The 16,285-nt window shown below is 37.2% G+C and overlaps 3 protein-coding genes across 3 annotated transcripts; 1 reads left to right on the forward strand and 2 right to left on the reverse strand.

Annotated features, from left to right (window-relative positions):
* On the reverse strand, positions 3,817–7,784 carry LOC18769849 (probable glutamate carboxypeptidase 2). Its single transcript, XM_020568559.1, has 12 exons — positions 6,579–7,784; positions 6,354–6,421; positions 6,084–6,165; positions 5,903–5,995; positions 5,674–5,826; positions 5,421–5,489; positions 5,080–5,167; positions 4,893–4,976; positions 4,711–4,799; positions 4,511–4,627; positions 4,288–4,431; positions 3,817–4,168 (listed from the first exon to the last, which is right to left on the reverse strand). The coding sequence occupies exons 1-12, from the start codon at positions 7,533–7,535 to the stop codon at positions 3,986–3,988; spliced, it is 2,127 nt and encodes a 708-aa protein (XP_020424148.1). The 5' UTR covers positions 7,536–7,784; the 3' UTR covers positions 3,817–3,985.
* On the forward strand, positions 8,922–11,770 carry LOC18770645 (probable pectinesterase 53). Its single transcript, XM_007204337.2, has 5 exons — positions 8,922–9,702; positions 9,875–10,067; positions 10,182–10,388; positions 10,698–10,933; positions 11,485–11,770. Exons 1-5 carry the CDS (start codon positions 9,341–9,343, stop codon positions 11,630–11,632), a joined length of 1,146 nt encoding a protein of 381 aa, XP_007204399.1. The 5' UTR covers positions 8,922–9,340; the 3' UTR covers positions 11,633–11,770.
* Positions 13,250–15,737, reverse strand: LOC18771412 (protein IQ-DOMAIN 14). Its single transcript, XM_007204744.2, has 3 exons — positions 14,586–15,737; positions 14,212–14,433; positions 13,250–14,100 (listed from the first exon to the last, which is right to left on the reverse strand). The coding sequence occupies exons 1-3, from the start codon at positions 14,988–14,990 to the stop codon at positions 13,456–13,458; spliced, it is 1,272 nt and encodes a 423-aa protein (XP_007204806.1). The 5' UTR covers positions 14,991–15,737; the 3' UTR covers positions 13,250–13,455.

A 16,285-nucleotide genomic window follows, 5' to 3' on the forward strand; every position in this document is an offset into this window, starting at 1 on the left:
ACACGTTGAACGGGCTCGGCAAGTAAAGTGCCTTGGACTCACTTTAGAGAATCACCGTCCGCATTGGTGAGACTCGTTACTATAGGAGTGTACCTGATGCAGAGTAGCGACTATAAGTTGTCGTCTAGCGACCCAAACAACCCAAAAAATAGAGAATAGAAGGACAAAGTAGTAGATTTGAACTTGAAACGAAGATAAATGAGTTTTAGGGCAAAATTCCAAAAAAAAAAAAAAAAGCCTTTATAGACTAAAGGGGGTGTATTCAATTAGGATTATAAAGTTTTTAAAAATATTTTAAAAATTTGGGTGTATTCAATTTGGATTTACACAAACTTTAAAAGAGATTTTACAAGTCTTGGTGTATTCAATTCCGACTTGTATGAATTTTTAAAAAGTCTGTTCAAAATGAGTGTATTCAATTATGATTATAAAAAAGTTGAATCAAATCTAGGTGTATTCGAAATGTCATATATTTGGAAGGATTTTATTAAGTGATAAATTTTCGTAGGTTTTAAGGGGAGAGCTATAAATAACAAAGACCAAAATAAATCCAAGCTCTCCCCCCTTCACCCCCCCCAAGTAAGACGAATAGCTTCCATCCTCCGTTTGTGAAGGTATGCTTCTTATTTTTTCTTTGATCAATACCTCGTTGGGTTTTCTTTTTCCATAATTTTTCTTCATTGTGTTTTTCTTGTTATTAGGTTATAGTTTGGGGTTAGGGTTTATGCTTTGTTACTAGGGTTTATGCTTGTTACTACTTGTTTTTCTTCTGAAATATCTATATACGACTTTATAAAAATTGTTCATTGAATCACTAGATAGAAAATTGAAATAATTCACCTTTCTATAATCAAACAAAAAAATTGAGACAAATATAGATAAACAATAAAAAAACAAAAAGTCAAAAATTAACTACAACTTTTAAATGCTGTTTTGGAAGCCTAAACGACCTCAAAAGCCCAAAATCCACCATATGTCACAACGAAGACACCAATTTCGTTAAACATAATTTTATTTCATGTTGTTGAAGGAAAAGATGTTATGAATTTGATTTTTTTTTTCATGTTGTTTAAAAATTTATTTCATGTTGGTACAAATCAGGTTTAAAATTAGATCACCATTAGATACATTGACAGCAATGTTACTATATACATTGACAGCATTGATAGGGACGAGTTTAATAAAGTCATGGCTTTGATGAGATCTCTAAGCAAACAAAACAAGGATGGCCACATGCTCAAAGTTTCTTTTGTTTTTTGTTTTTTTCTCCCAGTGCCTTGTCATTTTATCATAATTTATGTTTTTCCTCTGGCAGTCAGCTGATTTGGAGTTTTCTCATTACGACTACAAAGAATAAGGAACCATATCAGCTAAAGAAATTATAGAAGTCTGAAATAAAAGCCATACAAATCTTAAGAAAGTTTATTAAAAAATTATATAGAAGTCTTCTGAAAGTTTATTAAGTTCTATACGAATTCTAAAGTTCCATCAAGTTCTATGAAAGCTGACACTTAAACAAAATCTTTTTAAATACTTTAGAATCCTAATTAAATACACCCCACTAAGGTTTGAAAGTATATTAATCAACAAAACTACATACAAAAGTTTCTTAATAGCCTATTTATACTAGAATAAAGAAACCCTAAATTCACAAAGAAAACTAAAAACCAAAATAGGAAATAAAACAAATCATAATAAGAATAGGAAAACAAAAGAAAACCTAAATTCACAAAGAAGACTAAAAACCAAAATAGGAAATAAAACAAATCATAATCAGAATAGGAAAACAAAAGAAGTAAGTATTAATGTAAAGGAAATATAACCCTAGCTCAATTGACTAATGGGCCTAACCAGCGCACGTGTCAAACAGTAAAGCCGAGCGGCTATACTGTTTTTAATAACAAGTAGGAAAAAGGGGTATAGCCGAACGGCTCTATTTCTTAAAAAATTTCCGAAAGAATCCAGTATAACCGGCCGGCTATACTATGTAAGTGTGTATAAAGACCCGCCCAGCGCCTATGTGCCAAGTGTCAAATACGTAGAGCCGTGCAGATATACTAAAACAATTAAGGAAAACTGAGTATAGCCGTGCGGCTATATCCTTTAAAATATATATATATATATACTATTTTTATTCAATAATATGCAAGAATTATGTGTATAGTGATTAATTAATATTTAATTAATTAATTAATTAATATTTAATTATTTAATTATTTAATATTTAATTAATTAATTAATTAATTGATTGGCCTTGGACCTCGGGCTCTTGGGCTCTGTGATTTAAATTAAACTCGATTAATTAATTATTTGAATTAATAATATCATATAATGTTTTTGTCTGATTGAGTTTATCCTGTAAATTGGCAGAGAACATTAATATCATCATTCTTATATAGCTGCATAGATAAACACACAAATTTCGCAAGAAATCAAAGCGCTAGTGCTAGGGCTTTGATTTAGAAAGTTATATCTTAATGGAGCAAATGCCACATTTAATTTCATTATTCTATTTGTTGTTTAAAATATAATTACTAATTAAAGTAATTAAAAAAGCTAATATATTACTTAATTGCATATATTAAATTATAAGTATGCCAAAAAATAAAAGTAAAGAAACCAATTTTATATTTTTAAAATTTCCCTACGAATGTTCGTCGGCACAGGTCTATGCTGGTGAAATTTTCCAGATTAAATTTTCTTTTTAGAAAGTATAGCCGCCCGGCTATACTATTTATATATGTATATATATGGGACATGCCCAGCGTCTAGATGCCACATGTCAAAGTAGTAAAGCCTGACGGCTATACTATATTGAAAACAATTAGGGAAAATGAGTATAGCCAGGTGGATATACTATTTCTTAAAAATTTTCAAAAAGAATCTAGTATAGCCGGCCGGCTATACTATATGTAAATATAAAGACCCGCCCATCGCCTATGCGCCACGTGTCAAACGAGTACAGCCGGTCGGCTGTACTATATTAAAAAAATTATAAAAAACGTGTATAGCCGTCCGGCTATACAATTTTTTGAAAAACAATTAAGTAAAAAACTGAGTTAGAGAGGTTCGTTGGTAGATGCTCCAAAATGGCATTTGGTTGTTCTTATCCGATTGCCTGCCTCCCAATGAGAAAAGTACACGCAGCCACAATAAATAAATTGACCAAATAATAAATAAATAAACTTGCAGCTTCCCTATCCTATATATGAAGGGCGAGGTAATCTTTAACACATTTACAGTATCAGAGTCTAGAGGTTTGAGTTAGAAGAGAAAGATGAAGAACACTGGGAGTGGGAATGGGAATAAGGGTGACAAAGGCAATGGGAAAGGTAGGGAGGTGAGGAAGGACAGGAAGTCAGGTACAGGCATGAATGGATCACCCAAGAAGGGAGGCCATGGAGGCAAGTTCACTTGGGTCGGTGATCTCGGCTACTCTCCAGCTGAGATGGGCTTCCAGAAGGAGGTTCTCGATGCCAAAGATCCTAACTTTGAAGACGCAGAAGAGATCCCAACCGACTGAATGATCATCATTATCATGGTCTATGATCGACGATGGTGATATTTTCATCTTGATGTAGTTTTCATTTTCATGAATGAGATGTAAATAGATAAAGGCCCTTATGGGAAGATCATCACATTGTGTACAAGTTTTATGTTTAATGGAGTTTGCTATTTTCGTTTTTTTGTGCTTGATCTTGATCTTTACATTCTCTTTGGCTTCATCTTTACCCTTTTTTCAGATCAAATAGATTCCTTGACCCAAAATTTTGAAAAAAAAAAAAAAAAAAAATCTATTTAGCTCGTGACAAAGAATTATGTTATCCAAAGAACTTGAAAAGTAATCAAAATGGCACCGCTGTTTTGTTGATCAAACTTAGACGTTGTGGATTGTACAATATTGAAATATAATCAAAATGACACCAGTCTACAAGTGCAACAAACTATCATTTCAAATCTTAATGGTATTTTGGTCCTCAAGTTGTCATGTTAGTTCACCATTGATGATTTGTGATGCATGTCTGACAGCTCTAGCGACTCTCCAAACTTCATGCTGTACAAGTTTCCGTGACTCTGCGGTCTTCAAACTCTTTGCCTTTTCAATAGCTTCATCTATACCAGGGAAGGATTTAGATCCGTAATCATCGTGTTTTGATGGCCCATAAATCTGCAAAAATACTATACTAATTAGTCCATCTCGTAATAATCACGAACCAAGATCACCAGGTTGGGAAAACATATTTACTTTTTGTCTGAGAGGAAAGACATCCATGTTCAGGAACATACCAGATGCTTATACCATGACCTTCCAAGGAGTCCATCTTGGTCTGTAAATGCACGCTCTGCCATCATTAGTCTGTCGTTCAGCTCTCTCACCTTAAAATGATCGTTCTTCCCTATAAATTGCCAACCTTTGTGTTGTTCTATTTCCTGGATAATTATGCTTAGGTTTAGGTAGACATGTGAAATGGAAATACAGATCATGATTTCTAAGATACACAATTTATACCTCTCTGTGGCTGTTTATTTTCATCGCTGCTTTCTTGAGCTCCTCAATGGACTTGAACAAAGGAGCTAGGTTTATGTTCTTATCTGGAAGCTCATCTTCCAAGTCTTTCATGTATCTCTGTCATTCAAGGTTGATTGCAATTATTTTTGTCACTAAACACCCCTGCAAATCATTTGTATTGGAAGATAATATTGCCATACCTGTAGCTCCAGTGCATACGAGAGGTAATTAAAAGGCAAGAATTCTGCATCCGCTAGCCAAAGAGCTACCAAACCCCATAAACTTGCCACTGTTTTCAATACCAATGAAATCAATTGAGGTGGCATTTAAACTGTCGAGGGGATGAAACTAGAATTATTAAAAAAGAAAACTTAGTGCTGACCTGCAACATGCCTTTGAAACATTGGGTCACCAAATTTTTGCATCCATATAAAGTCATCATACATCGAATGGTATACCGGGTATCCTGCAATTTTAAACATTATTTGTTAGTAATTTGAAGAATAATGCTTCCTATTTTTTCAGTGGCAACCATGGTATGTGAGTTTAAGCCACATCAAATGTGTTACCTTTACCAAAAGCCATATCAGCTGCTGGAATTCCAACATGTTGAACAAAAGCTGCAAAATCTGATTCTCCACTTCCCAACCTGTCAATCTTATAAATGCAAAATACAGCTTTTTTTTAGGATTACTAGTTTCATTAAGTCTTTAAAATCCATTTTATGAAAAACATCATAAAATTGTAATTTATCTGCAGTAAATTAGTGCAAAACTTGAACTGTACATTACTGGTTACATAGAAGTACATAAATTCCATCTTTCTCTTAAAATAACTGGATGCAACTTTGTCACTTGTGAAACCTCATTGACATTATAGTATGAAGGATTTCTTTGAAGCAATTGCTTACTGTAGGTGAACTGCTGGAACCGACCCATGATTGGTAGATAGTTTGTGATGAATTATCTGGGTCTTGAACCTTCAAAAGTCAATTTTGAGGATGATTGAGATGAATGAGAAATTATGGCAAAGACCAGAAGGAATTCAAAATTCGCAATCATATTTTTGGATCAAAGGACCATTGTGTTCATGGTCTCTGTTGATTTCTAATACTGCATCACATTCATAAGTAGTGTTAGTATAACTATTCTATTTTGTAATACCTGTTGAGTAGCTTGTTTAAGCAGTTCATCAAGCTGTGGAGTTGCAGAGGCCCAGAATCCTGGTCCATATACTGCACTGTCAACATTCAAGTAAGCTATAGCCCTTGAAGCTAGCATTTGCCTGTTTTCCTCTACCCATTCAGTTGATCCTATCTGTAAACATTGTTTAGTTTAAAATTTCATAGAGAGATAGAGATAGATAAATAGAAAGATAGGGGGTGAGAGAGACCAGGCCATATTCCTCAGCATCCCAATTACACAAGACAATGGTACGTCGAGGTTTCCACCCTCTTTTCTGCAGCTTCCCTAATCTTTGGGCAATCTACATTACACATTGAAAGCAGCTTATGTAGACTTTTCCTTGTTCAGAAGGAACTTGATGAGGGTATACAATCTAAATCCACAGTTACCTCTAGCAGCGCTGCAGTGCCACTATTCGGGTCAACGGCTCCAAATGTCCATGCATCCCGGTGATTACCCAGAATTACAAATCTACATGTATTTAGAAACAGATTGACTAATCATTTTAAAGTGGGTTTCTTTCATTCATAGAAGTCCATCCATTATGATGAGTACTAGCTAGTATCATTTTCTGTTGTTGGATGCACATATTCAATCCTAATAGATGCAGCTGATACTTAAAAGCTAGACTTATACTTGCAAAAAAAATTCAAACATACCGGTCAGGTTCTTCCGTTCCTTCTATTACACCAATAACATTCTCAATTGTCCCTATCACTTGCTTTCCCTAAAATGGTGAAACCAACATCCAGAATCAATGCAAAAATAGCAACTTGTTGCATCATTGGTCCTACTGGCTATGCTATACTAGTCATACATACAATGTGCATAAGAATACACAGAACACATGAAATTGCTTCACTTAAACTTGATTTCAGACTTACAGTGTAACTGAGATGAACAATCCCAGGACCTGGCCCAACCTTGTAAGTTGGGGCATCTTCGCTTCCTTGCCAATCATCATTTGCCACCTGCCCGCCAATAGCTCTCAAAATGGTTTCACCATCTGCTGCTGAAACTGGCAGTGAAGGTATCAATGGAACATCCCCTGCCTTCTCAACCTCATCATCTGAAAGCCTTTCACCCTCTTCACTACTAGCCCATCCTGGTGTTGTAGGATCACCAAGCCCATTGTAAACTGTCCCCACCTGAACCCCACTTGGTGGCAACCACTTACCATCTGGAAACCATTTCCCCTCACCTCCTCCACCACCATAGTCTTTCCTATCTGTATAAACCAAAACCCCAACAGCACCTGCTTCATATGCAGTCTGCACAATACTTCCCCTATAAATTTTCCCATACCTTGCCAATACAATTGAACCAGAAACATTCACACCCATTTGCTTCAAAACCTCATAGTCCTCTAGACTTCCATAATTGACATAAACCACAGGGGCAGTGACAGTGCCTGACTTTGCAAAAGCATGAAAAGTGGGCAAGACTTCATGTGCCACATCAGCATAAGGATCACCACTATAGATTTCTTGCTGGAGATTAAAATTGATTTGGGATTGGGGTTCTTGGGGGGAAGGTGTGAGGGTTAAGGAGCGTGACACAGGGTAAGTGAGGGCAACAGGGTAAGGGGCTATGTGGGTTTTGATGCTGGAGGAAGTGAAGATGGAGAGGACATAGGCTGCTGCCTCTGCGTTGGCTTCTTGGCCTGCCACGTGGGGCCTGCGGGTGAGGGTGTAGAGGTGGTTGGATATGGAGGCATTGTCTGAAAGTGAGCTGGATATGAAGAGAGAGTGGTAGAAGGATTTTGGGGTAGGAGAAAAGAGAAGGAAGATTGAGGAGGTGGCCATGGCTAGTAAGGTGGCTGCTACTGTTTTGATGATCATTTAGTCCAAAAACAAAAACAAAAATTCAATCTTTGACTAAAAGTGAGAGAAGTTTGTTTATTTTGAGTAAATATGGATGATGAGATGATCCTAGTTCATATCGACAGTCATATGTATTATTAGATAATTATTAAAGAAAGATTTAATTTTTAATTATGAATTAATAGAAAAATGATGCCTTGACAGAAGCTTAAACCATGAACTGTAGAAGACGAAGCCTGCAGCTAAACCATTTATTTATTTTTTATCTTATTAGTAGGAAAATGTTATCTTGACTGACAGAATGTAAACCAGTGTTCACAATGATTGATACTATTTTTAACTTTCTTATCGTCTTGTAACTTTCTAGAGTGAAAAAAACAGATTAAAAGTTAGGCTTAACTGTTAATTTGCCATTTCTACCTAATTTTCGTTTTACACTTTATATTTTTATTTATTTATAGAAAATTAAGAACATCAACGTCTTTTTTTCTCCGATTCCCCCCCTGCCGTCTATATCCTCAACATTTTATTTAATTTTCAGTTAAATTATTTTAAAAAAAATAAAAAAAATAAAAGAAAAATCCTTGGATCCACTGAACCAAACCTATCGCCAACCCCCTAACTCTCTCTCTCTCCAGCTCTCTCCTCCTACAACCCTATTTGGTGAAAAAAATAAGTTCATATCCTTAATTTTCTATAATAAAAAATGTATAGAGGATAAATCAAAAACTAGATATAATAAGCTCATGGGGCAAATGAATTAGTTAAGCCTAAAAGTTAAAACAAAGATATGACAGAGTATTAAAGATTCATTTACGCAAATGCCAGATGCGGTTTTCTTTTGGAAAATATTATCTGTTTCTTCGCCTTTGATAGATAGTCTTATGCCTAATTAAAACGATTTTTCCATTTTTGACATTAAGATCAACATGCCCTGTCATGTCAGCACCAACTGGTAGTGGAAGTGCTAAAGAATACCAAAAAATAGAAGTTGAGCAGAAAAAGCACAAAAAGAGAGAAGGGTGGAGTGGAGATTTGATCTTTTCACAACACAATAATAATCCTTCTTCTGGTTTCTTTCACATCACCAAAATTCCCCACACAAGTTAATGTTGCCATGCTGCTACGAGCCAAAATAGTTCTTCTGCATGTGGGCCTAGCAATCCTCTCAGCTGCACACCAACTACTACTTATTTATCAGCTAAACTAATCTGACCCATGGTCACATTCTGTGATTGTAATCAAATGGTGCTTATCTGGACCCATGTTATTGGACGGCCATGATTCAAGGGTAGGCAGAAAGTGGGTTGTAACTCATAAACATTATATTAATATGAGCAAGTCACATAAAACAACCCATTTTCCCCCTCAAGAATATACTCTAATCACACGCAAACAGAAAGAGAGACACTCACGGGCAACACCAAACAACAACTCAGAAAGTGTAACCCAAAAAAAAATATTTAGAAACAACAATTTTTATAAGCAGAAAGCGCACAACCTGTCCTGTGGCTTAGATTGTTTCTCCTCTATCTCTCTCTTTCTCTCTCTCACATTACAATTTACATGGATGTCCATAGAAGCACCCGTGACTTCTTCACTCTGTCTAGACTGTCTTTGATTCTCCAATTCAGCATAACTTTCCACCTAAAACAAAAGCCATTCTCTATATATATAAACCAAACCAAGCACAAGCACAAGCCTTTCTCTATTTATAAAAGCACTTGGAATTCCAAACTAATTTAACATACTCTATTACTCTTTATACTCATATTCTCCCCTTCTCATATCAGTCCCAATTCTTTTTTCTGTTTTAAAATTAAATGCCAACATTCCAACACATTTTCTATGTTATTATTGTTCTTCTTCTCTTCAATTCAACCAAAACACAATGCCACAGCAAGGGACTTCGACCTGGGAATTCAGCTGGGAAAGTACATTTGACCAAGAACATGACACAAGCCCAATTCTCAGAACAGCAATTCATGAAATGGGTGAGGTTTGTTGGAAGGCTGAAGCACTCTGTGTTCAAGACAGCCAAAAATAAGCTCTTCCCTTCTTACACTCTGCATGTGGCTAAGAACCGTGCTGCTGGAGACTTCACAACCATTCAGGACGCCATTGACTCTCTCCCATTCATCAATCTCTTGAGAGTGGTCATCAAGGTCCATGCAGGGGTCTACACGTGAGTGTCTTCTTCCTTGTGATCATAATTCAGATCACTCTTGGACTTGGTCTCTGTCTTTGACCAAGAAATGCTCTTTTCTTCATGAATTGTCCTATGCTCTGTCTTTCATTGTTGTTAGGTGGTAATTTCTCAAGCTGTGAAATGTTAAATGTTTTTTTTTTTCTTCCAGGGAGAAGGTTAATATACCTCCATTGAAATCATATATAACCATAGAAGGAGCAGGGGCAGACAAAACAATTGTCCAATGGGGAGACACTGCTCAAACACCATCTGGTCCAAAGAAACAACCTATGGGGACTTACAATTCTGCAACTTTTGCTGTGAATTCCCCTTATTTCATTGCCAGGAACATCACATTCAAGGTAATATCTCTCTCTCTCTCTCTCTCTCTCTCTCTCTCTCTCTCTCTCTCTCTCTCTCTCTCTCTATACATTACATACATATATGTGATATATAATTTGACAATTAATGTGTAGAACACTACACCAGTCCCAGCACCAGGAGCAATTGGTAAGCAGGCAGTGGCATTTAGAATATCAGCAGATACAGCAGCCTTCTTGGGGTGCAAATTCTTGGGGGCACAAGATACACTCTATGATCATTTGGGAAGGCATTATTACAAGGATTGCTACATTGAAGGTTCAGTGGACTTCATCTTTGGAAATGGACTCTCCCTATTTGAGGTTAGATTAACTTATTTTTCACCTTCTTTCTAAGCATTTTTTCTGAAATTTTTTTAAGTCCAGAAACTTAAACATTCAAGCTTTGATCCAAAATTATCAAAAATGATTTATGATGTTTCTTTTTTTTGGTAATTTTCAGTATGTACAGAACACAACATTTAACTTTGGCTGTTGTCAAATCATGAGGTTGTGTTCTAGTTGTTGGTGTCTTGTATGTGTCTTGACCTTGCAGCTGCAAGACTCTCTCACATCACTATTCACATGATTATGTGAAAGGGTTTATGTTAATATTGCAATTTGCAAGTACAGGGATGTCACGTGCACGCAATAGCACAGAACATAGGAGCACTCACAGCACAAGGCAGGAGCAGCCTGTTGGAGGAAACGGGCTTCTCATTTGTAAACTGTAAGGTCACGGGCTCAGGAGCACTCTATCTTGGTAGGGCATGGGGTCCTTTCTCCAGGGTGGTCTTCGCATACACATATATGGACAACATTATCATGCCTAAAGGCTGGTATAACTGGGGTGACCCTAACCGTGAAATGTATGCAACTCTCCCTCTCTCCCTCTTTTTTTCCCTTAATTTTGTTCGATTCGTCACATCAGCATGTCGCATGATATGTCAGAATGGTACATTGTTGTATCGAGTACACAGGATAACTTATCCGGGTCGGTAGTTTAAATTTCATCATAACCAACCAATCAAATTTATCTACTGAATCACATCTAGGCTTTTCAAAAATATATATGTGTAGGCAATATGGCACTTTTGGCATTTGATAACCAAATGGGAAGGGCGGTTACGCAGAGGACCTAACCTAACCATTAAGTGTATGTCCTTTTGCCCTTTTTCTTCTGCAAAATCTACGTGTGATGCACCATAAAATAACCCTATCCACCTACTCATACATTACGCCCTTCATGTTGGCATAGTTTAAGAAAAGCCACGCCAGCATCTATGTAAAGTTTGGTGCTACTCTGCTACATATAGTTTCAGTTTGGTTTTTTTTAATTTATGCTTTTTTGGCATTTTCAATTTGGTGTTAGTGGCATGCGCATGAGGCTGGCTGTGTAATGATGTATTGTTATTTGCAGGACTGTGTTTTATGGGCAATACAAGTGCACTGGACCAGGAGCTCGCTTTGCAGGGAGGGTTTCATGGTCTAGAGAGCTCACTGATGAGGAAGCCAAGCCTTTTATTTCCCTTACCTTCATAGATGGCTCTGAGTGGATCAAATTGTAATGATTGATCAACTAAAATACCAAAACTATTTTTTTCAAATAAAAAGATAAAAAGAAGTCCTTGTTTAATCCTGTGTTGCTTATATTATGGTTTAATAGTTGACATATAGGTGCATACGTGGGTCAGACCAGTTAAGAAGGACAATGTATTTACCCCTTTGCACTTGAGTTCGATATCCCTCTTCATATGTTAGAGTAATTTAGAATATGAATTTGTCAAAATAGTTGACATATAGTTGGTGTAAATTCCATGTTTTGGGGTAAATATCAGTTGGGTTGGCTTCCACTGGGCTATAAGCCAATGGGTTTTCAACTGACTAAGCTAAAACCCTAGGACTGGTCTGAGAAGAAGGGATATTGGTCCAGGACCAAAACCCATGACATGAAGTGAAACCCAATTTCAAGTAAATTCATGAGCTTGGCAAAAAGTGGGTTCGGATCCATAGCTAATTTTTTGTATTCTCTTTCTTGTCCTGGGGGCAGAGGAGGAGGCAATGTACTTGGAATTAGAATTGGAGGGGAAGCATTTTTATCTGTGATCTCTGAGGCTCTGCCTGAGCTAGACCCTAAGAGAACCAATCTTGAAAGCTCCCTTTCATGAAAAATCTAGCAAAAGGACATTGCTCCCAGTAAAGCTTTGTTTTTTTTTGCAAAGCCTGCCTCTGCATCAGGAAAGCTTGAAAAGAATGCGGCCTCAGCCTTCCTATACCCTTTGTGACAGGTCGAAAGCTAATCATCATTGGCTTGTATCCCCTTGGAAACTGGAACAAAAAATTAACTTTCAAGAGTAATTGATAACCATGATTGAATTGAAACTATTAATTGTTCCCCTATTTTTTCAGAAAAGTTTTAGTTGGTCAAGGAAAGGAACTAGAAATTATGGGAGAGGATTTGTCTTTTTTAATATTAATTGATAAGGACAGTAGAGCGACTCTTCAAATATGGAACCCACCAACCAAATTCTGCAGAAGGCTTAAATGCTTAAAATTTTGGACAAGCCGTGATTAAATTCAACATTGCTCTAGAAGTTTGATAATTAGTCTCATATTAGAGACTTTGTATCAAAACTTGGTAATTGGTTTCTTTATTGAAGCTTGATAATTGGTTTCTTTTTGTTTTAGTATAAGCAATATTCTAAATTACAGGAGGAGGGTTTCTTATACATGCACACAACTAAGATGTCATGGGGGTTCGAACTTAAAACCTCCGTTATGCAAGTTAAGATCCTTTTTCACTAAACTAGACCCTAATTCGCAATTGGTTTCTTCTTTGAAGCTTGATAATTGGTTTCTTGGATCAAATGTGCTCACTTCTACAGCAAAATTAAAAGCATTGGAAGAGGCCTGACCTAATTAAAACATGTGGGGTCATATTTTTCAACAGAGTTGACTCAATCAAACAAACAAAATCAATGTAGGAAAAACACATGGGGAGAACATCATGTTCTTGGAGAAGCAGGGTGGTTTCAAACTTTTCCAGTTTTTGTGGTCAATCATGGTACCTGTTTGAAAAAGCTTGGAAAAATTTTCATATTGCAAATGTGTTTCACATGGAATTTGTCAATTTTTGTTGTCACATTTTCAAAAGAAGAGGGAATTGTTTGTTTGGTACAATTGAATAATTAACACATAATAACCCCATCATAATTTATCAGAAGCCAACATTAAAATGAGATTACATCTCACTATAATAAACAGTAAATTATAATCTACAAACACATCTATCTAGTATATTCCCTTCCCCCTATTCATTCTTTAACCAACAAGGTTTTTTTTAGCTTGAACTTGATTATTGCAACTAGCTTAGTTCCTCTCTGGCTCTGAGTTACAAGATTCCAGAGGACCTATCAAGCTTGCTCATTATAGCATTCTTGAAATTAATGGCATCCTGAGCTTGTGAACAAGACCTCTGCATCCTCACCCCACTTAGACTATTTCTTGACTCCAACATTTCATGAAGTGAAAGTCTCCTCTTTGGCCCTGTATCTGGCCTCTGCTTAGGAGCACTATGAGACCTCAACTTGGCCTTGAAAGACTGAGTGCTCGCCATGTAATTTGGAGCATACCCTCTGAAAAAATTGTCAGCACAAACACTCTTTGAAGGTGTGCCAGGCAAATTACTAGCCCCACATGAATTCACAAACCGCGGTGTGCTTTGTGCTGTGGAAACGAATCTGCATTCATCTCCAGCTAGTCCCCAGTCGGATTCTGGGAAATTCCGGCTATCGGGGATCGATAGCCGGGCAGGTCCTCTACATGGGATTGGAGAAGACAGTGCTTGTTGGTAAGTTGGGTCGTCACTGAATTCAGATACACAAGTGTTTGTTCTGCGTGACCTAGATTTAGGCCTGCCTGTATCAACCTCCACAATCTTGGGACTTTCATCAATATTGGCGTCCAAATTAGAAGCAGAGAGCCTTCTGCTGTGGCTTGGAGCTGTGTGCTCACTCCCAGTGTCATCAAATCTCTCCTGCAAGAGTTTGAGTGAACATTAATTATTATGTCAGATTCAATTATTCCCAGAGATTTAAATGTTGATGATACTATTTTGAAACATGGGCTGTTAGTAAATTTGAAGTACCATGGATTTTCGTGCACGGATTTCAAATCTGCTATTGGCTTCAATGTTGTTGGTGGTAGTGTTGATGAGCCCCCGAGTTTTATGAGAACGAACTGTGGCTTGTGCTCTAATGAGAGCTTGCATACTGTGCAGAGTTGCCGTGGCCTGCTTCCTCACTAAATACCCTCTAACTAGCGCCTGCAACTTCACCAGTCCTTTCAGAGCTCTAAGTGCTTTTCGGGCCTGCGTTTGCCAAATCCAAAAAGAAAAGAAAACAACCCAAGAGAAATGTTAGTTTGAGAAAGTTTAAAACTTTGAACATGGCACAAGCATTCCTGAACAAAAATCATAAAAATGTGTACTTTTGTTGCACAATGAGTAAAAGAGAAACATACCAAATAGCCTCTAAAAACAGTTTGAACTTTCACAGCGGCCCATCTTTCTCTTCCACCACCAAACATGGTGCCTCTGCCATGACTGGTGAGGCGGACAACCGCCACGGCCGCGTTAGCTGCAGCAACTGCTGCATCAGCAGCGGCGGCCGTCGCAGCTGCCACAGCAATTGCGTGCTTGTTCTGCTCCTCCTCTGTTTCATTGTAGTATGATCTCAGCCAAGCTGCTTCAGATGGTGATATGTTGGGAGGTATAGTGGCTGGGTTGTGACACAGTAGGGTTGCATCTTCTCTCCCAAAGCTTGACCCTTTCGTGTCTTTGAAGTCACTACTTGAATTTGCTTTGTACTCTTTGTCTTTGGTCTTAATTCCAAACAACCCCTTGAACCACCTTGTTGCTCTGCCCATTTTCACACTAGCACTCTGTTTGAGCTGAGAGAGATAAGACAGAGAGAGAAGACGGAGAGAGAAGAAAAAAGAGGAAGAGAATGGTTTTAAAAGATTGAACGTGAAGACTAAGTAAACGCAGTTGAAAGTTGAAGTGTTTAGAGGAAGAGACAAGGTCGGTTTCAGGCTTACAGCTCACAATCTTAAGTAGCTTTCCTTGTTGCGGAAAGTGGTGAAACAGAGTTGTTAAAGAATAAAATCTTCGGAAAAACATAAATGTTTGAAAAAAACAGGGGAATTTTCTCTCTCTCTCTCTCTCTCTCTCTCTCTCTCTCTCACATTTGTTTTTGAATTTTTTTGAACAAAGAAAAAAGACAGATGGAGTTTGTGCCACGAATCCCAAGTTTAATAATAGGAATTAGGAAGTTCCACTTAGCAGATAATCCAAAAAAAATTAGAGTAAAATAATAACAGAGGAACGAGTAAACTCACCTCTGTCACCTCGATAGAATCAGATTCTCACCAGAAAAGTGACAAAAAAGAAAATAAAAAGAAAGCCAAGGGAAGCAGTGGTGGGAAAGCGATTGAAACGCTCGGATTTTCACTGCTCCAATGGGCAACTCGGGATTCTGGGAAAAGCTTTTTTCTTTCTTTTCTTCTAGTAAAAGAAAAAGAACGTGTCTCAAGCTCAACAATATTCGTCTCCTTCTTCTCTCTCTCTCATAACTTTCTGGAGCGACGTGTCCTAAAAAAGAAAAGATACCTCAATGTCTCCTCCCTCTGACACTCTCGTGATGCCCTGCCTGCAATATAAAATATTTATACACAATTTGTTCATGTTCATTTGAATTTTTATATGTAAAATTGAAGCAAAAATCATTATGCAACTGGGTTTTTTTTTCTGATGGGCAATGAATGCATGATCGATTGGAATTAAATGATGTTGTTCGACCTTGTGGTGTTTTCTTCTTCTTCTTCTTCTCTGTGCTGCCACCCCTTTGATCTCTGTTTTCGGATTTGAAAGATGATGAGGATTCGGCTGGTTGCTGCAGCATCCAAGTTCTGAAAAATCAGAATTCTTTTTCTCTGTTTCTTTCAATTAATTGTGCACCAATTCAACTCATCAGTCAATTTGGTTTTACCCTTTTCTCTGCAATGCCTCAGACATGCATAGCTTAAAGTTCTTATCCCACAATGTACTTTATGCAGGCTTCAGTCATTTCATGCTTAATTATATTACAACGATTTTTAGTTTTCACAGATAAATATGAATGAAGCATATATTTTAGTTTTTCTGGTAAGAAAAAACCAGTTTT

The sequence above is a fragment of the Prunus persica genome, chromosome G7 (assembly GCF_000346465.2).
Source record: "Prunus persica cultivar Lovell chromosome G7, Prunus_persica_NCBIv2, whole genome shotgun sequence".
NCBI lineage: Eukaryota > Viridiplantae > Streptophyta > Magnoliopsida > Rosales > Rosaceae > Prunus > Prunus persica.